The sequence below is a fragment of the Cetorhinus maximus genome, chromosome 5 (genome assembly GCF_964194155.1).
Source record: "Cetorhinus maximus chromosome 5, sCetMax3.hap1.1, whole genome shotgun sequence".
In the NCBI taxonomy this organism is placed as follows: domain Eukaryota; kingdom Metazoa; phylum Chordata; class Chondrichthyes; order Lamniformes; family Cetorhinidae; genus Cetorhinus; species Cetorhinus maximus.
The window spans coordinates 141,297,424-141,319,762 of record NC_135883.1 but is presented as its reverse complement, the minus strand read 5'-3'; the positions used below and the strand labels follow the sequence as shown (position 1 = coordinate 141,319,762).

Here is a 22,339-nt window from a genome sequence, read left to right as displayed (position 1 = left end):
GTTTAAGCTAATGGACTGCTGCAGTTTAATTAGTAGAAAAAGTAGAAGAAGAAGCACTTAAGGTAAGGGGCAGGAGGTTTAGAGGGGATGTGAGAAAGAATTTTTTCACCTAGAGGGTGGTGGGAATCTGGAATTCTCTGCCTGAAAGGGTGGTAGAGGCAGAAACCCTCATATCATTTAAAAAGTATTTGGATGTGCACTTACGATGCCATGGCATACAAGGCTCTGGGCCTAGTGCTGGAAAATGGGATTAGAATAGTTAGGTACTTGTTTGACCAGCGCAGACTCGATGGGCCGAAGGGCCTTTTTCTGTGCCGTAGACCTCTGTGACTCTATGACTCTATGGCTTGATTGAAACATATAAGATCCTGAGGGGCCTTGACAGGGTGGATGTGGAGTGGATGTTTCCTCTTGTGGGGGAATCTAGATCTCGGGGTCACTGTTTAAAAATAAGGGGTCGCCCATTTAAAACAGAGATAAGGCGAAATTTTTTCACTCAAAGGGTTGTGAGTCTTTGGAACTCTCTTCCTGAAAAGGTGGTGGAAGCAGAGCCTTTGAATATTTTTAAGGCAGAGGTGGAGAGATTCTTGGGGCAGAATTTTGCCGTTGGCGAGCAGGGGGCGGGTCTCGCTCGCCGACGTGTAAAATAACACAGGATGACGTCGGGCGGAGCCTACTCCTTCCCTTTGTTCATAAGTAAATAGTGTTGAAGTAGAAGATCAGCCATGATCTCACTAAATGGCGGAGTGGGCTTGAAGGGCTGAATGACCTACTCCTGTTCCTACTTTTTATGTTCTTATATTCTTAAACCATAAACAAAATCCAGTACTATGTTATCGTTATTTGTTTATCTTGTTATCAATCTATTTTAAGTTCTTTTAACTGTACTTCTTCCAACATGATGAAAGAATATAAATCTGTCAGTGCAAAAGAACAATTCAGCATATGAGAGTTATGGTGAAATGTCAAATAGAAAATCTTTTAGAGCATGGTTCCGAATTCTGGGGTCTTTAAGTTTTCAAGAGATCCACTAAATCATCATCTTTCAAGAATAAATCCTTCTAAAAATCTGATTTTTGTGACCGAGACATAAAGGAGCAAGATTGATTACTACCGATGTCAGTGGTGCCCCATTTATTTCTAAGAACCAGACACAAGTTCACTGTATCTTTAAAGCACCTCCAAACAAATAATTTAATTTAATAATAAATAAAAACAGAAACTGTAGTAAATACTTAGCGGATCTGGCAGAATCTGTGGAGACAGAAACAGAGTTAAGCCTAAGGTCAATGGCCTTTCACCAGAACAGATCAAAACTGATCCGTGATTGTGCTGGTGTAGAGTGTTGTTGCTCCTGATGTTGGAGAAGAGGATCGTTCCCTCTCCTGCAGATTCACTAGTGACAGTTTGCAGACGGTTTTTGTCCCAGCAAACCATGTGACACATGCACTGATGCCTGTCATATTTAAATATGGTAAGCAGAGCAACAGGTCAGTGGAGTTCGATGTTCATTTTGTGGAGTAAATGGGCTGAGAAATAATCAGAGTGTCAGTGCATGTTTGGCTGATTTCACATTTTGTTCTATATTTGGTTGGTTTTCCATGGCAGCACAACACGAATGCTGATCAAACTTCCCACTGCCACTGGGAGCTAGTGGTCCGTGATCAGGTCTCTGGGGCATCACTTCCATGAGATGTAGGCATATATGCAAGTTAACTTTTTATACTGGGAACTGAGCCTGCAGATTAGTTGCATGCTAGATATTGTGATCCTTCTGATTTTCTGTTGTGGGAACATTTTCTGCTGCTTTTTAACGTGTAAGAACAAATCACTTTTTAAAAAATAGTTGTGTTGTGTAACAGAAGGTCCATGGAATTTTTATCACCCAGGAGAGGCCTCAGAAGCAAAAAGGTTGAGAACCCTTTTTTTAGAATACTTTAGTAACATTGGTAGCTTAATAAAAGAATGCAATTTGTGGAGAATTTATCTTCTCCATCCACCCTATTTGAGAAAGGGCCTGGAGGGAGTTAAATTGTGTTTCCAAAATGAGTATTTTTGGAAAATACTTCAACACTAAGCTCATGATTCACGTAAGTAAATGTAAAGCAAGCAATTACATATATTAGCAATGATGTGTTTGTAATGCAGTCCTCAGATACGACTCCTCAGACACTGAAGCAATCCATGTCCAAATGCAGTAAGACCTGGACAATATCCAGGCTTGGGCTGATATGTGGCAAGTAACATTAGCACCACACAATTGCCAGGCAATGACCATCTCCAACAAGAGAGAATCTAACTATCGTCCCTTGACGTTCAATAGCATTACCATCACTGAATCCCCCACTATCAACATCCTGGAGGTTACCATTGACCAGAAACTGAACTGGGCTTGCCATATAAATACTGTGGCTACAAGAGCAGGTCAGAGGCTGGGAATCGTGCAACGAGTAACTCACCTCTTGACTCCCAAAAGCCTGTCCACCATGTACAAGGCACTAGTCAGGAGTGTGATGGAATACTCTCCTGTTGCCTGGATGAGTGCAGCTCCCACAACACGCTTGACACCATCCAGGACAAAGCAGCCCGCTTGATTGGCACCACATCCGCAAACATTCACTTCCTCTACCACCAACACACAGTAGCAGCAGTGTTTACCATCTACAAGATGCACTGCAGGAATTCACCAAGGCTCCTTAGACAGTACCTTCCAAACCCATGACCACTACCATCCAGAAGGGCAAGGGCAGCAGATAGATGGGAACACCACCACCTGGAAGTTCCCCTCCAAGTCACTTACTACCCTGACTTGGAAATATATCACCATTCCTTCATTGTTGCTGGGTCAAAATCTTGGAGCTCTCTTCCTAACAGCATTGTGGATGTACCTACACCACATGGACTGCAGCGGTTCAAGAAGGCAGCTCACCAGCACCTTCTCAAGGGCTACTAGGGATAGGCAATAAATGCTGGCACAGCCAGCGAAGCCCATGTCCCATGAATGAATAATAAAAAAAATTCCTGTGGAATTTATTCTTTGTGCATTTTCTGTCCTATGTATTTCATTATTTATTGTTTGACTTCCTATGGCACTGCTTACAGATGAAATTAAAAGCAGCATATTTTTGGAATTAAATCAACTTTGTGCTTAGCGTGTTTGACTCTGCATGCTGATAAACTGAGCTACAGAGTGTTTTTAGAAGCCTAAGATTTAAGCATAGTTAACATTTTGATTAGAAACTGTATTTTCAAATGTTTACAGTCATTTCTACTCAGTTAAATTTTCGATCAGAACTTTTAAATGGGTAGAATTATTGCAACTTACTGAACTTTCAGTTGTGTCTGTGTTTTGGATATTTTCTGTTTGTTCTGGAATGTGCTTGTTGGATCTGACTGATTCCTAATAATCATGACACAGTCATTAGCACAGTAACTTGAAATTGTGCATAAACTCAACATTTGTTTACACATTCACATGTGCAAGTATTTATTAGTAAGACATACTTCACATCTGTCACTGAATTATAATGTTTATGTACTCATTTTGTAGGCTGCTAAATTTGAACAAGCCTCAGAGGAAAGCGATGCAACTGATGACGAAGATGAGGAGAACATTGAGGATATATTAGCAGATGAGTTTAGTGTAGAGGAGGAAGAGGAAGATGAAGAAGATGAAGAAGAGAATGATGCCATTGACCGGATGAAAACTGAAATTGTAGAAAAATATGACGCAGATCAGGAAAGGATATTCGCACTTCGGGTACACATATACTGTTGACATAGTATTTTCATTCCTTATCCTGATGAGAGAGATTTCACCTAAAACTCTATAGTTCAAGTTCACTATTCAATAATTATGACTGAGAGATTATATTGCAACTATGATGAAAACATTAATTGATTGTTAGCTGGAAGTATGAGCCAAATGGATCCTTCTGTGCTATAACTGACTCTATGATTATGTGTTTAAGTAGATCTTCAAGGACAATATCCCTGTCATATAGATGAAAGGACAAAATCATGGAAAGTTTGGTGAGATTCTCCTTTAGTAAATATGGCACTTGCAATGTTGGAATATCCCCAGGGGGCTTCACTGGGGGCTTGCACCAGAATTGGGAGAGCTGTCTCAAAGACAAGTCAAACAACAGCCTGACATAGCCATACTCTCAAAATCATACCTTATAGATCATGTCCCAGACAACACCATCACCATCCCCGGGGCCATGTCCCATCGACAGAACAGACCCAGCAGAGCTGGAGGCACAATGGTATACAGTTGGGAGAGAGTTGCCCTGGGTGTCCTCAACATCAACTCCAGCCCCCATGAAGTCTCGTGGCACCAAGTCAAACATAGGCAAGGAAACCGCCTTCTGATTACCACGTACCACTCCCTTCAGCTGATGAATCAGTGCGCCTCCATGTTGAACATCACTTGGAGGAAGCACTGACGGTGACAAGGGTGCAGAATGTACTCTGGTTGGGGGACTCCAATGTCCATCACCACAGACTGAGCTGGCCGAGTCCGAAAGGACATATCCCCTAGGGTCTGCGGCAAGTGGTGAGGGAACTAATGAGGAGAAACATACTTGTCCTCTTCCTCACCAACCCGCCTGCCGCAGATGCATCTGTCCCTGATAGTGTCGGTAGGAGTGACCACCTTGTTGAGATGAAGTCCCGTCTTCACATTGAGGATACCCTCTATTGTGTTGTGTAATACTACCACCATGCTAAATGGGATCAATTTCGAACCGATCTAGCAACTGAGGACTGGGCATCCATGAGGCGCTGCGGGCCATCAGCAGCAGCCAAATTGTACTCAACCACAAGCTGTAACCTCATAGACTGGCATATCCCCCAGTCTACCATTACCACCAAGCCAGGGGACCAACCCTGGTTCAATGAAGAGTGGAGGAGGGCATGCCAGGAGCAGCACCAGGCCTACCTAAAAATGAGGTGTCAACCTGGTGTAGCTACAACAAAGGACTACTTGTGTGCCAAACAGCATGAGCAGCAAGTGATCAACAGAGCTAAGTGATTCCACAACCAATGGATCAGATCTAAGCGCTGCAGCCCTGCCACATCCAGTCGTGAATGGTGGTGGTAAATTAATACTCACAGGAGGAGGAGGCTCCAAAAATATCCCCATCCTCAATGAAGGAGGAGCCTGCCACATCAGTGCAAAAGATAAGGCTGAAGCATTTGCAACAATCTTCAGCCAGAAGTACCAAGTGGATGATCCATCTTGACCTTCTCTGGAGGTGCCCGGCATCATAGATGCCAGACTTCAGCCAATTCAGTTCACTCCACGTGATATCAAGAACTGATATCACTGAAGACACTGGATACTGCAAAGGCAATAAGCCCTGACAATGTTCCAGCAATAGTACTAAAGACTTGTGCTCCAGAAATTGCTGCACTCCTAGCCAAGCTGTTCCAGCACAGCAAAACATTGACATCTACTCGGCTATATGGAAAATTGCCCAGGTATGTCCTCTACACAAAAAGCAGGACAATTCCAACTCAGCCAATTACCACCCCATCAGTCTACTCTCCATCATCACTTTACTCCATCATCAATAAAGTGATGGAAGGGGTCATCAACATTGCTATAAAGTGGCACTTGCTTAGCAATAACCTGCTCTCTGACTCACAGATTGGGTTCCACCAGGGGCACTCAGCTTCTGACTTCATTACAGACTTAGTTCAAACATGGACACACGAGCTGAACTCCAGAGGTGAGATGAGAGTGACTGCCCTTGACATCAAGGCAGCATTTGACCGAGTGTGGCATCAAGGAGCCCTAGCAAAACTGGAGTCAGTGGGAATGATGGGGAAAATTCTCCGCCAGTTGGAGTCACACCTAGCATAAAGGAAAATAGTTGTGGTTGTTGGAAGTCAATCATCTCAGTTCCAGGACATCACTGCAGGAGTTCCACAGGGTAGCGTCCTAGGCCCAACCATCTTCAGCTGCTTCATAAATGACATACCTTCCATCATAAGGTTAGAAGTGGAGATGTTCGCTAATGATTGCACAATGTTCAGCACTATCTGCGACTCCTCAGGGACTGAAGCTGTCCACGTCCAAATGCAGCAAGACCTGGACGCTATCCGGGCTTGGGTTGACAAGTGGCAAGTAACATTCATGCCACACAAGTGCCAGGCAATGACCATCTCCAACAAGAGAGAATCTAAGCATCGCCCTTGACATACAATGGCATTGCCATCAATGAATACCCCACTATCAACATCCTGGGCTTTACCACTGACCAGAAACTGAACTGGACTACCCATATAAATACTATGGCTACAAGAGCAGGTCAGAGGCTCGGAATCCTGTGGCGAGTAACTCACCTCCTGTCTCTCCAAAGCCTGTCCACCATCTACAAGGCACAAGTCAGAAGTGTGATGGAATACTCTCCACTTGCCTGGATAAGTGCGGCTGCAACAACACTCAGGAAGCATGACACCATCCAGGAAAAAGCAGCAGTTTAATTGGCACCCCGTACACAGACAGTCACTCCACCACCTATGAACAGTGGCAGCAGTCTGTACCATCTACAGGATGCACTGTGGAAGCTCACCAAGGCTCCTCAGGCAGCACCTTCCAAACCCACAAACACTACCATCTAGACAGACAAAGGCAGCAGACACATGGGAACACCACCACCTAGAAGTTCCCCTCCAAGCCACTCACCGTCCTGACTTGGAACTATATCTGCACTGGAGTGCTGCTATGGGCTGCATTCGAGTGCTTCAGTTGGAGTTTGGTGAGAGAGGGAGTTCAGTGAAGAGACAAGGAGGGTTCCTTTTCTTTTATACATTTCCTCAGTCAGAAGAGCGGAGGCCTTGGTAAGTAGGGCCTGGTAAGTATTTCTTCTGTCCATAGTATTCTCTAAACTAAGGGAGTAATTTAAGGGTAAGTCATGACAGGGCAGCCCAACCAAGTGGAATGCACCTCCTGTGTCAGGGACACTTCCAGTGTCCAAGGCCACCATGTGTGCAGGAAGTAGCTTCACTGCAGCTGCTCGAATCCATGTTTCAGAGTTGGAGCTGCGCCTGGAGTCACTGTGGTGCATCTGCAAGGTTGAGATCTTTGTTGAAAGCACGTACAGTGAGATGGTCACACTGCAGGTAAAGAATGCACAGGCAGAAAGGGAATGGGTGACCACCAGACTGAGTAAAAGCACTAGGCAGGTAGTGCAGGAGTCCCTTGGGTCCATCTCCCACTCCAACAGAATTTCCATTTTTTTGGATACTGCTGAGGGAGATGGTTTCTCAGGGGAATGCAGCTAGAGCTAAGTCTGTGGCACCACAGTGGCTCAGAGTGGGAGAGCAATAGTGATAGGGGAATCTATTGTAATGGGAACAGATAGACATTTCTGCGACCACAGACGTGACACCAGGATTGTATGTTGCCTCCCTGGTGCCAGGGTCAAGGATGTCACTGAGTGGCTGCAGGACATTCTGAAGGGGGAATGTGAACAGCCAGAGGTTGTGGTCCGTGTCGGTACCAACGACATAAGTAAAAAGAGGGTTGAGGTCCTGAAAGCAGAATATAGGGAATTAGGAAATAAGTTAAAAAGCAGGACCCAAAAGTTAGTAATCTCAGGATTACTCCCAGTACCATATGCTAGCGAGATCAAGAATAGGTGAATAGACCAGATGAATGCATGGCTGGAGAGATGCTGTAGGAGGGAGAGATTTAGATTCCTGAGGCATTGGGACCGATTCTGGGGAAGATGGGACCTGTACAAGCTGGACAGGTTGCACACCAGCAGGACCGGGAGCAATATCCTCGCAGGCGTATTTGCTAGAACAGTGGGGGAGGGTTTAAACTAGATTGGCAGGGGCATGAGAACCTGAATGGGGAGATACAAGAAAGAGAAACAAAGATAGGAATGAAAAACAAAAAAGTAGAAAGCAATAGAAGGCAGAGAAAACAAGGGCTAGCAGCACAAAAAAAAGTGTAAAAATGTTAAAAAGACAAGTCTAAAGGCACTGTATCTGAATGCATGGAGCATTCGCAATAAGGTAGATGAGTTAACAATGCAAATAGATGTAAACTGGTACGATATGATTGCGATTACGCTAGGAACTGAATGTCCAAGGGTATTCTATATTTAGGATGAACAGGCAAAAAGGAAAATTAGGCGGTGTGGCGTTGTTAGTTAAGGATGAAATCAGTGCGATCGTGAGAGAGGATATTGGTTCAGAAATTCTAGATGTAGAATCAGTCAGAGTGGAGCTAAGAAGCAACAAGGGGCGGAAAACATTAATGGGAGTTGTCTGTAGGCCTCCAAACAGTAGTGATAAGGTAGGGGACGGCGTTAAACAGGAAACTAGAGATGCATGTAACAAGGTTGCTACAGTAATCGTGGGCGACTTTAATCTACATATAGACTCGGCAAACTATATTAGCAATAATACTGTGGCGGACGAATTCCTGGAATGTGTACGAGATGGTTTTTTAGACCAGTATGTCAAGGAACCGACTTGGGAACAGGCTGTGAAATGAGAAGGGGTTAATTAATAATCTTGTGCGGAGCCCTTGAGGGAACAGTGACCATAACATGATATAATTATTCACTAGGATGGAAAGTGAAGTAGTCCGATCTGAAACTAGGGTCCTAAATCTTAACAAAGGAAACTACAAAGATATGAGGTGTGAGTTGGCTAAGATAGATTGGGGAACTCCATTAAAAGGCATGATGGTGGATAGGCAATGGCTAATATTTAAGGAACGAATGTATGCACTGCAACAGTTATACATTCCTTTCTGGCACAAAAACACAACAGGAAAAGCGGCCCAACCATGGCTAACAAAATAAATTAAGGATAGCATTAGATCCAAAGAGAAGTCATATAAAGTTGCTAGAAAAAGTAGCAAGCCTGAGGATTGGGAGCAGCTTAAAATTCAGCAAGGGAGGACCAAGAGATTGTTTAAGAGGTGAAAAATAGAGTATGAGAGTAAACTTGCAAGGAACATAAAAGCAGGCTGTAAAAGCTTCTGTAGTATATAAAAAGAAAAAAATTAGTGAAGACAAATGTAGGTTCCTTACAGTCTTAAATGGAAGAATTTGTAATACAGAACAAAGAAATGGCAGTGCAATTAAACAACTACTTTTGTGTCTCCCTCTGTGAAGACACAAATAACTTCCCAGAAATACTAGGGAACCAAGGGAGGGGTCCATGAGCACACAAAAGGAGAAGGTATGTCATGCGGACAACCCAATGGCATCCATCCCGGACACCCCAAGGATGTACAGGCATTAATCCCCTCAGCCTGTGATCCCATCAGCTCCAGCTGTTCAGGCCGCAGAGAGTGCACTGGCTCCTGAGCAGAAGGTCCAAAGAAGGCTGGGGTCTTCAAGGCCTCAGACCTCCAGAGGGTGTCTGCCAAAGTCATCACAGATAAGGTGGCATAGTAGTCAGCAGGCTGACTTCAACTCTGCTGCAGATGTTGAGAAAGCACCCAGATGAAGTGGTGGAGATGGAAAAGTTAAGAAGTTTGAATAGGCACTGGGGGCATTAGGTGTATAATCATTGTATATAGTTTGGGTACTTGTAAATATATGTTCTCCTGGATTCAGTCTTGTGCGAGTTGTATTACTGGTCGTGTGCCAGGTGAAGTGCATCCTGAGGACCAAGGATGGTTATTCCTTCCCCTTATGCAGGCAGGCACATGGAGACCTCGCTCTTTGGCAAAGTGATGAAAGCCATGTGTGAGAAGCCACCCACTCCCTGATTCCTTGAGGAGAAAGGGCACCTGGAGGGAGGTTGAGGTGCTCCAGCCCCCTGCTGCTTAGCCACTGCTGGAACACAGCCATGGCTACAGTGATGGTGTGCAAGTCTGAGCACATATCCAGCAGAAAATGTTAGACCTGGGTTTCTATGGCATCCACCATCCTCCTCAGGAGGCTTCCATGCGCTCACATGCTGGAGCCATGATATCAAGAGAGCACGTGGACAGATTCCTCCATCTCTCGTGCCACTCTTTTGAGGTCCTCTGATATCTCTGACTGATATTCCTGTGTATCTCTCTGAATATCCAGCATATTTTCTATGGATGCTTCCAGAGGCTCATCATCTAACTCTGACTTAGCAGGTGCCTATTCTCCAGTAATCCTCCAAGTGCTAGAGACCTTGGCTGTCACTGCCTCTTCCTGCTCTGGACTCTTATCTGTGAAGTGACCACCAGACTGTGACCCTGAGCCTAAACCCACCAATATGACCCATCAATGTGTGTGTGTCGGTGGACTGATGGAGGGCGCAAGTGAATGTTGTGACAGTTCTACAGGTGTGAAGGCTTCGTTGTTTTGCTCTGAGAGCTCCTGGGGGCTGGGGCTTATTTCTTGAGTGGAGGCTGGCCTTCCCCTCTTCTTGCTGGCACCTATAATGGAGAAAAGAGAGAATGAATAATCGCCTAGAATGAATGATCACTCAAACATTGCATGCATCAATCATCTTGATTTTCTGAGGTTTTCAGAATAATGCTTACTTCTTCACTAGATTCTTGGGAGAGGCTGGTCTCGCCCTTGGCACAGGCACAGTCATACTCCCCTGCCAGCTCTGTAGCCTGCTTCAGTGAGGGGTTACAGCTCTGGCATCCCACCTCCTGTCTTCTCTCTCTTCCTCCAGAGCAGGTCGTAGGCAGCTAATTTGTGGCTAATGACTGACCTCCTGGCTCCCCAAAGCCAGAACAACCTATACAAGGTACAAGTCAGGAGTGTGATGGAATACTAAGAACAAAGAACAAGGAACAAAGAAAAGTACAGCACAGGAACAGGCCCTTCGGCCCTCCAAGCCAGCGCCGATCATATTGCCTGTCAAACTAAAACATTTTGCACTTCCGGTGTCCATATCCCTCTATTCCCATCCTATTAATGTATTTGTCAAGCTGCCTCTTTGCCTCTTAAACACCACTATCGTACCTGCTTCCATCACTCCTCTGGCAGCGAATTCCAGACACTCACTACCCTTTGCATAAAAAACTTGCCCCGCACATCTCCTCTAAAGTTTTCTCCTCTCACCTTAAATCTATGTCCCCTCGTAATTGACTCTTCCACTCTAGGGAAAAAGCTTCTGACTATCTACTCTGTCCATGCCACTCATAATTTTGTAAACTTCTATCAAGTCGCCCCTCAATCTCCATTGCTCTAGTGAGAACAATCCGAGTTTCTCCAACCTCTCCTCATAGCTAATAACCTCCAGACCAGGCAGCACCCTGGTAAACCTCCTCTGCACCCTCTCCAACGCCTCCATATTCTTCTGGTAATGTGGTGACCAGAATTGCACGCAATATTCCAAGTGTGGCCTAACCAAGGTTCTATACAGCCGCAGCATGACTTCCCAGCTTTTATACTCAATACCCCTGCCAATGAAGGCAAGCATGCCATATGCCTTCCTGACTACCTTATCCACCTGCGTTGCCACTTTCAGTGACCTGTGGACCTGTACACCCAGATCCCTCTGCCTGTCGATGCACTTAAGGGTTCTGCCATTTACTGTGTAATTCCTACCTGTATTAGACCTTCCAAAATGCATTACCTCGCATTTGTCTGGCTTAAACTCCATCTGCCATTTCTCCACCCAAGTCTCCAACCGATCTATATCCCGTTGTATCCTTTGACAATCCTCTTCACTATCTGCAACTCCTCCAAACTTAGTGTCTTCTGCAAACTTACTAATTAGCCCAGTTACATTTTCCTCTAAATCATTTATGTATACTACAAACAGCAAAGGTCCCAGCACTGATCCCTGTGGAACACCACTAGTCACAGCTCTCCATTTAGAAAAGCACCCTTCCACTGCTACCCTCTGTCTTCTATGACCAAGCCAATTCTGTATCCACCTTGCCAGCTCACCTCTGATCCCGTGCGACTTTACCTTCTGTATCAGACTGCAATGAGGGACCTTGTCAAAGGCCTTACTGAAATCCATGTAGATAACATCCACTGCCCTTCCATTGTCAATCATCTTTGTCATGTCCTCGAAAAACTCGATCAAGCTAGTGAGACATGACCTCCCCTTCACAAAACCATGCTGCCTCTCACTAATACGCCCATTTGCTTCCAAATGGTAGTAAATCCTGTCACAAAGAATCTTCTTCAATAATTTCCCTACCACTGACGTAAGGCTCACCGGCCTGTAATTTCCTGGATTACCCCTGCTACCCTTCTTAAACAATGGAACAACATTGGCCATTCTCCAGTCCTCTGGGACCTCACCCGTAGCCAGTGAGGATACAAAGATTTCTGTCAAGGCCCCAGCAATCTCCTCCCTTGCCTCCCTCAGTACTCTGGGGTAGATCCCATCTGGCCCTGGGGACTTATCCACCTTAATATTCTTCAAGACGCCTAACACCTCCTCTTTTTTGATCTCAACATAATCCAGGCTATCTACACACTCTTCCCTAGACAAATCGACCGCTAAGTCCTTCTCTTTGGTGAATACTGATGAGAAGTATTCATTTAGTATCTCTCCCATTTCTTCTGGCTCCACACACAGATTCCCACCTCTGTCCCTGAGTGGGCCTACCCTTTCCCTGGCTACCCTCTTGCTTTTTACATATGTATAAAAGTCCTTGGGATTTTCCTTAATCCTGGTTGCCAATGACTTTTCATGACCCCTTTCAGCCCTCCTGACTCCTTGCTTAAGTTTCTTCCTACTTTCTTTATATTCTCCATGGGCTTCATCTGTTCCCAGCCTTCTAGCCCTTACAAATGCTTCCCTTTTCTTTTTGACTAATCTCACAATATCCTTCGTTATCCAAGGTTCCTGAAACTTGCCATACTTATCCTTCATCCTAGCAGGAACATGCCGGTCCTGAATTCTTATCAACTGACGTTTGAAAGCCCCCCACATGTCAGTTGTTGATTTGCCCTCAAACACCCGCCTCCAGTCTAGATTCCTCAGTTCCTGCGTAATATTGTTATAATTAGCCTTCCCCCAATTAAGCACCTTAACCCGAGGACTCCTGTTATCCTTATCCACCAGTACCTTGAAACTTACTGAATTATGGTCACTTTTCCCAAAATGCTCCCCTACTGAAACTTCGACCACCTGCTTGGATGAGTGCAGCTCCAACAGCACTCAAGAAGCTGGACACCATTCAGAACAAAGCAGCCCGCTTGATTGGCATCCCATCAACCACCTTCAACATTCACTCTCTCCACCACCGATGCACAGTGGCAGTAGTGTGTAACATGTACAAGATGCACTGCAGCAAATCACCAAGGCTCCTTCGACAGTACCAGGTGGAAGGACAAGGGCAGCAGATGCGTGGCAACAGCACTACCTGCAAGTTGCCCTCTGCTTCATACCCCATTGCTGTGTCTTCACTGTGGCTGTGTAAATGTCCTGCAGTTGCCTCCCTAACAGCACCCCATATGGACTGCATGGAAGGTGGCATCCCATCACTTTCTCAAGGGCGTTTAGGGATGGGCAACACAAATGTTGGCCCTTCCAGTGACACCCAGGTCCCATGACAGTATGACAAAATGAGTGATAATGTGGGTTTGGAGTGAGTAGAAGGTTCACTTACCCTAGTGGTGTGGATGAAATAATTCATCCATTTCCTGCACAGCAGGGCTGTCCTCTTTTGGACACCACGGGAACTGACCACTCTGACAACCATCTCCCAGACCGCTGTGCTCAGACGACCGGGGATCCTGCTGCTATCCTTGGCAAAGGGGCACCCCACCTTTCCTTGACAGCCTGGAGGAGATTCTCCAGGAAGGCATGGCTGAAATGTGGGGCTGGAACTTGCTGCCTTCTCATAGGGTGGAATTTTCAGGTCAGCGGGCAGCCGGGGAATGGGCTGCTGCCCGTGATCAGACCACAACTGCAATTTCGCGCTGGCTGGCCAATTAACGGCCAGCCAGTGTGAAAGGCTCAGCGCTGCCAAGGTGGGGGCGGGAAGAGGGAAAGCACTGAAGTCAATATGGGTGTGGGGGAGCACAGGAGGCAATGTCCTTGAAAGCAGAGAGCTGCTTCAGTGAGCTGATGAATTTAAAATCAATAAAGACAGAATTTAAAATCTGGAAAAAATGTCCATGCATCAGAATGAGTTACCTGTGCGTAGACGTTATAAAAATTCTTTGCATAGATTTGTAATTTTTTAATTTAATTTCAAAAGCCTCATCCCACCTTGGATGAGGTTTCCTGAAAAATACAAAGGCCTCCTGGCCGAATCGCCCTCCCGCCAACCGTTCCTGTTAATTGATACTTTAATAGCCTTAATAGGCCTCTTAATTGTTGGTGGGCACGCTGCTGACTCTCACACCTGCCCGCTGACCGAAATATCCCGCGAGTGCACAATGATGTTGGGACGCTCGCCTGCTGTCATTGCGCGCTATTTCACACTCGAGCGTGTCAGGTATGCGTCTGCATGCTGAGTGGAAAATTCTGCCATAGACATTTTTCTCCTAAAGTCCTGGTGCAATGAATGAATGTCTGGGTGCCTTTTAAATATGACAGCGGAGTGTGTGACTTGTTGCCTGCCCTGCCACGAGACTCGATATAAAACACGTGGCTGCATAATTAATGAGGAGAGCAGTGCACAATTCGATGTGCTTTCCCACCCCGCTCTATAGCAGGAATCACTCCAATTTCCCACTCCCGCCACAGAACTTAGGCCCGGAGCGGAAATTTTCCCCAATAGTTCCAATTCAGGATGCTGTTGCTGTGTGACTTGGAGGGGAACTTGCCGGTCGTGATGTTCCCATTTACCCTGCTGCCCTTGTCCTTCTAGGTGGTACAGGTTGTGGTTTGGAAAGTGCTGTCGAAGTTTGGTGGTGACGGAAATAAGTGATTAACAGAACAAATACAGATGAATTAGAATTATTTTGCTTTACAGTCAAACATCAAATTATACCAAAGTTGGAGCATAGTTAGGCTATGATCAGTTTGAGACCTCTCAAATATATTACTCAGTTCTCTGATATACATACAGGTAAATAATTTCACTCAGTTTGAAATTGTTGTTTGCTTAATATTAACAGGAGCAACTCAAAGAAAATTTAATGCCATGCATTGTGATAGATGGAAAAAGCAAACCTCACATTGTCCAATACAAGCTGAATAAGAAAGTAGAACCGCTCGTGAAAAATCGTGCTAGCCTGTTTGAAAAATGTTTCCCAGTGAATTTAAAACTGGTTCGCAAGGTAGTAAGGAATTCCTATAAACTGTTGAGTAGTTTTGGCCTCTGGGATGTCGTTGAGGTAAGTGGACGATGCTATCATGTTTATGTGTAATATATATATATAAAATAAATAACTAAAAAAAAATCTTAAAGGAAGAAAGTGCAGATTAATTTCTCATTAGCAATAATTAAAAGATTGAGCTACATCTTTAGACTTATTTATGGAATATTTGTATTGCAGAAAAAATCACTTTACATTATATATTAATATCTTAACAACGTTGCTAGACATTGAATTGAGAACTTAAGGTCATCTCATTAATTAGCTAGCTATTCGTTACAACTATCACAGTTACATTTTAGAAATTTTGTTTGTTGCAACATTCCACATATATGGGACATTACATCATTTTTTCTTATTATATTGCTTGATTTTTGGAATGTTATATTGGAAAGGAATTTGCAAGATATTGGTCAGGCTTTTTAGCCACACAACAAGGACATGCACCTACCGGTTGGCATGCTGTTTGCAGTTCAATTCTGCCCCCATGCCATTTTCCCAGAGGATGCTGACTGGAATTTTTGAATCGGCCTCCCAAGTAATTGGGGAAGAGGCCAGTGGCTTGGGGGTGGTCTCCAAATGGCAGATCTGTGGGCCAGCACTCCAGAGAGGCTTTACGGCCCTTCTGGTCTGCCTGGCTTCAGCTGCAGCTGCAGCCACAGACTGCTCTGTGGCAGGGCTCATCCTCCAGTTTATACAAATCACTTGGATGAAGGGACCAAAGGTATGATTGCTAAATTTGTTGATGACACAAAGATAGGTAGGAAAGTATGATGTGAAGAGGACATAATGAGACTACAAAGGAATATAGAAAGGTTAAATGAGTGGGAAAATATCTGGCAAATGGAGTATAATGTGGGCAAATGTGAAATTGTCCATTTTGGCGGAAAGAATAAAAGAGAAGCATATTATCTAGATGGTAAAAGATTGCAGAGCTCTGAGGTGTAGAGGGATTTAGGTGTCCTAGCGCATGAATCACAAAACGCCAGTATGCAGGTACAGCAATTAATTAGGAAACCTAATAGAATGTTATTGTTTATTGCAAGGGGAATTGAATATCAAAGTAGGGAGGTTATACCTCAATGGCTGGGCATTGGTGAGACCACCTCTGGAGTACTGTGTACAGTATTTGTCTCCTTATTTAAGGAAGGATGTAAATGCATTGGAAGCAGTTCAGAGAAGGTTTACTAGACTGATACCTGGAATGGGCAGGTAGTCATATGAGGAAAAGTTAGACTGGCTGAGCTTGTATCTGCTGGAGTTTAGAAGAATAAGAGACAACTTTATTGAAACATAAGATCCTGAGGGGCCTTGACAAGGTGAATGTGAAGTGGATGTTTCCTCTTGTGGGAGTATCTAGAACTAGGGGTCACTATTTAAAAATAAGGGGTTGCCCATTTAAGACAGATGAGAATTTTTTTCTCTCCGAAGGTCATGAGCCTTTGGACCATTCTTCCTCAAAAGGCAGTGGAAGCACAGTCTTTGAATATTTTTAAGGCAGAGTTAGATAGATTCTTAGTAAACAAGGGGTGGTGAAAGGTTATCAGGGGCAGGGGAATGTGGGTTTGACTTTGCAATCAGTTCAGCCATGGTTTTATTAAATGGCAGAGCAGGCAGAAGGGGATGAGTGGCCTACTCCTGCGTCTAATTTGTTTGTTTGTATGAATGCAAGCTAGCGAGAAACATAAAGGCCGACTGTAAAAGCTTCTTTAGGTGTGTGAAAAGGAAAAGATTATCTAGGATAAATGTGGGCCCGTTTCAGGTGGTGACAAGTGAATTTATAGTGGAAAACAGGGAAATGGCAGAGGAACTAAACAATTACTTTGTGTCTGTCTTCACAGAAGATGATGCAGAAAATCTCCCAGAAATACTAGGAACTAGTGAAATTCAGGCACTGAAATAAATTAATATTAGTAAAGAGGTAGTACTTGAAAAATTAACTGGATTGAAGGTTGGTAAATCCCCTGGACAGGATGAGCTACATCCCGGAATGCTGAAAGAGGTGGCTATAGAGACGGATTGGTGGTTATCTTTAAAAATTCTATAGGTTCTGAACAGATTGAAAATGTAGCAAATATAACCCCACTATTTAAGAAGGGAGGAACAGGGAGAATGGAGAACTACAGACTTTTTAGTTTGATGTCACTAGTAGGGAAAATGTTAGAATCCATTATAAAGGATTTGATAACTGGACATTTAGAAAGTAATGGTAAAATTGGGCAGAGTAAAGTTGGATGTATGAAAGGGAAATCGTGTTTGACAAACCTGTTGGGAGTTTTTTTGAGGATGTTATTGTAGCATTGATAAAGGAGAATCAGTGGATGTGGTGTATTTGGATTTTCAGAAGGCTTTTGATAAGGTCCGACACAGGGGGTTAATAAACAAAATTAGAGCACATGGGACTTGGGGTAATATATTTTGGTCAAGCAACAGCTTGACATAGTCATACTCACAGAATCATACTTTACAGACATTGTCCCAGACACCACCATCACCATCCCTGGGTATGTACTGTCCCACCTGCAGGACAGACCCAGCAGAAGTGGTGGCACAGTGTTATACAGTAGAGAAGGGGTTGCCCTGGGAGCCCTCAACATTGACTTTGGACCCCATGAAGCCTCATGGCATCAGGACAAACATGGGCAAAGAGACATCCTACTGATTACCATGTACCGCCCCCCCCTCCCCCCTCAGCTGATGAATCTGTACTCCTCCATGTTGAGTACCACTTGGAGGAAGCATTGAGGTTGGCAAGGGCACAGAAAGTACTCTGGGTGGGTACACCAATGTCCATCACCAAGAGTGGCTCAGTAGCACTACTACAGATCGAGCTGGCCAAGTTCTAAAGGGCATAGCTGCTAGACTGGATCTGCAGCAGATGATGAAGGAATCTATGGAATCAACAAGAGGAAAAAAACATACTTGACCTCATCCTCGCCAACCTGCCTGCCACAAATGCATCTGTCCATGACAGTATCGGTAGGAATGCCAATCAGTAGGAATGTCCATCGCACAGTCCTTGTGGAAACAAAGTCCTATCTTCACATTGGGGATAGCCTCCATCATTTTCTGTGGCACTACCATCATGCTAAATGGAATAGATTTCGAACAGATCTAGCAACTCAAGACTGGGCAACTATGAGCCGCTGTGGACAATCAGCAGCAGCAGAATTGTACTCAACCACAATCTGTAACCTCGTGGCCTGGCATATCCCCCACTCTACCATTGCCACCAGCCAGGGGATCAACCTTGGTTTAATGAAGAGTGCAGGAGGGCTTGCCATGAGCAGCTTCAGGCATTCCTAAAACTTGAGATGTCAATCTGGTGAAGCTACAACACAAGACTACTTGCATGGCAAACAGCAGAAGCAGCCAGTCATAGACAGAGCTAAGCAGTTCAACAACCAATGGATCAAATTTAAGCTCCGCAGTCCTGCACAACCAGTCATGAATGGTGGTGGACAATTAAACAACTCACTGGAGGAGGAGGCTCCACAAATAGCCCCATCCTTAATGATGGAGGAGCCTAGCACAGTGCAAAAGATAAGGCTGAAACATTTGCAACAACCTTCAGCCAGAAGTGCGAAGTGGATGATCCATCTCAGCCTCCTCCGAAGATCCCCAGCATCACAGTTGCCAGTCTTCAGCCAATTCGATTCGCTCCACATGATATCAAGAAACAGCTGAAGGCATTGGATACTGCAAAAGTTACGGGCCGTGACAATATTCCGGCAATAGTGCCAAAAGCTTCTGCTCCAGAACTTGCTGCGCCCCTAAACAAGCTGTTCCAATACAGCTACAACACTGCCATTTACCCGGCAATGTGGAAAACTGCCTAGGGAAGTCCAGTACACTAAAAGCAGGACAAATCCAAAACAGCCAGTTATGCTGCCATCAATCTACTCTCGACCATCAGTGATGTGATGCAACGGGTCATCAACAGTGTTATGAAGTGGCACATGCTTAGCAGCAACCTGCTCACTGAAGCTCAGTTTGGGTTCCGCCACTCAGCTCCTGATTTCATTACAGCCTTGGTTCAAAAATGAACAAAAGAGCTGAGTTCCAGAGGTGAGGCGAGAGTGACTGCCATTGACATCAAGACAGCATTGTCCGGGTGTGGCATCAAAGAGCCCTAGCAAAACGAGTCAAATGGGAATCAGGGGGAAAGCTCACTGCTGGTTGAAGTCATACCTAGCACAAAGGAAGATGGGTGTGGTTGTTGGAGGTCAATCATCTCAGTTCCAGGACATCACTGCAGGAGTTCCTCAGTGTCCTAAGCCAAACATCTTCAGCTGCTTCATCAATGACCTTCTTTCCATCATAAGGTTAGAAGTGGAGATGTTCGTTGACGATTGCACAATGTCCAGGACCATTCCCAACTCCTCAAATACTGAAGCAGTTCATGTCCAAATGCAGCAAGACCTGGACAACATCCAGGCATAGGCTGACAAGTGTCAAGTAACATTCACTCCACGCAAGTGCCAGGCAATGACCATCTCCAGCAAGAGAGAATCTAACCATCACCCCATGACATTCAATGGCATTACTATCACTGAATTCCCCACAATCAACATCCTGGGGGTTACCATTGACCAGAAACTGAACTGGACTAGCCATCTAAACACTTTGGTTATAAGAGCAGGTCAGACGCTAGGAATCCTGTAGCAAGTAACTCACCTCCTGACTCCCCAAAGCCTGTCCACCACCTACAAGTCAGGAGTGTGATGGAATACTCTTCACTTGCTTGGATGAGTGCAGCTCCAACACTCAAGAAGCTATCCAGGACAAAGCAGCCTGCTTGCTTGGCACCCATCCACAAACATTCACTCCATCCACCACTGATGCACAGTGACAGCGGTGCATACTATCTGCAAGATGCACTGCAGCAACTCACCAAGGCTCCTTAGAGAACACCTTCCAAACCTCCAATTGCTACTATCTAGAAGCAGACCCCTGGAAACCTCACCACCTGAATGTTCCCCTCCAAGCCACTCATCCTTGGAAATATATTTCTGTTCCTTCATTGCCACTGGGTAAAAATCCTGGATCTCTCTCCCTAACAGCACTATGGTTGTAGCTACACCACACGGACTGCAGAGGTTCAAGAAAGCAACTCACCACCACTGTCTCAAGGGCAATTAGGGATGGGCAATAAATGCTGGCCTAGCCAGCAATGCCCATATCCCATGAATAAAGAAAAGAAACTAGTATGGATTGAACAGACAGCAAGCAGAAAGTACGGATAAACAGGTGTTTCTCAGGATGGCAAACTGTTGCTAGTGGGGTATCGCAAGGATCAGAGCTAGGGCTATGGCTGTTCACAATCTATATAAATGATTTGAATGTGGGGACCAATTGTAATGTTTCCAAATTTGCTGATGACACAAAACTAGGTGGGAATGTAAGTTGTGCGGAGGATGCAAGGAGGCTTCAAGAGGACTTGGACAGGCTAAGTGAATGGGTAAGAACATGGCCGATGAAATATAATGTGAATAAGTGTGAAGTTATCCACTTTGGTAGAAAAAACAGAGACTGAAAATTTCTTAAATGGTGAGAGGTTGGGAAGTGTTGGTGGCCAAAGGGACCCGGGCATCCTTGTTCATGAGTCACTAAGTGCTTACATGCAGGTGCAACAATCAATAAGGAAGGCAAATGGTATGTTGGCCTTCATTGCAATGAAATTTGAATACAGATGTAAAAAGGTCTTGCTGTGATTGTATGGAGCTTTGATGATACTGTACCTGGAGTATTGTGTTCAGTTTTGGCCTCCTTATCTAAGCAAGGAAATGCTTGTCATAGAGGGCGTGCAGCAGAGGTTCACCAGATTAATCCATGAAACTATAGAAAAGCTACAGCACAGAAAGATAGCCATTCAGCCCATTGTGTCTGTGCGGCCGAAAAAAAAAAACTAGCTGCCCATTCTAAACCCACCCAGTACCCAGTCAGTAGCCTTGCAGCTTACAGCACTTTAGGTGCAGATCGAGGTACCTTTTAAATGAGTTGAGGGTTTCTGCTTCCACCACCAAACCAGGCAGCGAATTTCAAACACGCACCATCCTTTTGGTGAAAAAGTTTTTCCTTATGTCCCCTCTAATCCTATTACCAATCACCTTAATTCTGTGCCCCCTGCTAATTGACCTCTCTGCTAGGGCAAGCAGGGCATTCTTGTTTACTCTATCTAGGCCCCTCATAATTTTGGACACCTCAATCAGGTCACCCCTCAGCCTCCTCAGTTCCAAGGAAAGCAACCCTAGCCTATCCAATCTTTCCTCCTAGCTGCAATTTTCAAGCCCTGGCAACATATTGTAAATCTCCTCTGTGCTGTCTCCAAAGCTATTATGTTTTTCCTGTAATGTGGCGACCAGAACAGTACGTAAAATTCCAGCCGTGGCCTAACCACTATTTTATGCAGTTCCATCATTAAATCCCTGCTTTTGTATTTTATACCTCATCCAATAAAGGCAAGCATTCCATATGCTTTCTTTACCACCTGATCCACCTTCAGGGACCTGTGGACATGCACTTCAAGGCCTCTCACTTCCTCTACCCTTCCCAATATGCTAATATGTTAATTGTGTATTCCCTGGCTTTGTTTGCCCTCCCCAAACGCATTACCTCACACTTCTCTGGACTGAATTCCATCTGTCACTTTTTCCACCCACTCAACCAAGCCATTAATATCATTCTAGAAACCACAGCTATCCTTTTCACTGTCAACTACATGGCCAATTTTTGTGTCATCTGCAAATTTCCCAAACACGCCACCCACATTTATATCCAAATCATTAATATATGCAACGAATAGCAAGGGACCCAACACTGAGCCCTGTGGAAAGCCACTGTAAGCTGCTTTCCATTCACAAAAAAATCCATTAACAATTACCCTTTGTTTCCTGTCGCTGAGCCAATTTTGGATCCAACTCTCCACATTCCACTGTAGCCCATGGGCTTTTACTCTTTTGACCCATCTGCCATGTGGGACTGTGTTGACTGCCTTATTAAAATCCATGCAGACGACATCCACTGCACTACCCTCATCAATCCTCCTTGTTACTTCGTCAAAAAATTCAATTAAATTAGTAAGATGTGTGATGTTCCCCCTGTCTTCTGCTGACTCTCCACAAAGTTGGAAGGCG

General features: G+C 44.7%; 1 protein-coding gene across 1 annotated transcript in view; it reads left to right on the top strand.

Moving 5' to 3' along the window:
• Window positions 1-22,339, top strand: part of ak9 (adenylate kinase 9) — a 359,309-nt gene that overhangs the window by 246,681 nt on the left and 90,289 nt on the right. Inside the window, exons 28-29 of the mRNA XM_078542572.1 lie at window positions 3,551-3,760; window positions 15,003-15,221. Of these exons, the coding sequence (XP_078398698.1) occupies window positions 3,551-3,760; window positions 15,003-15,221 (429 nt within the window). The remainder of the gene's footprint in view (window positions 1-3,550; window positions 3,761-15,002; window positions 15,222-22,339) is intronic.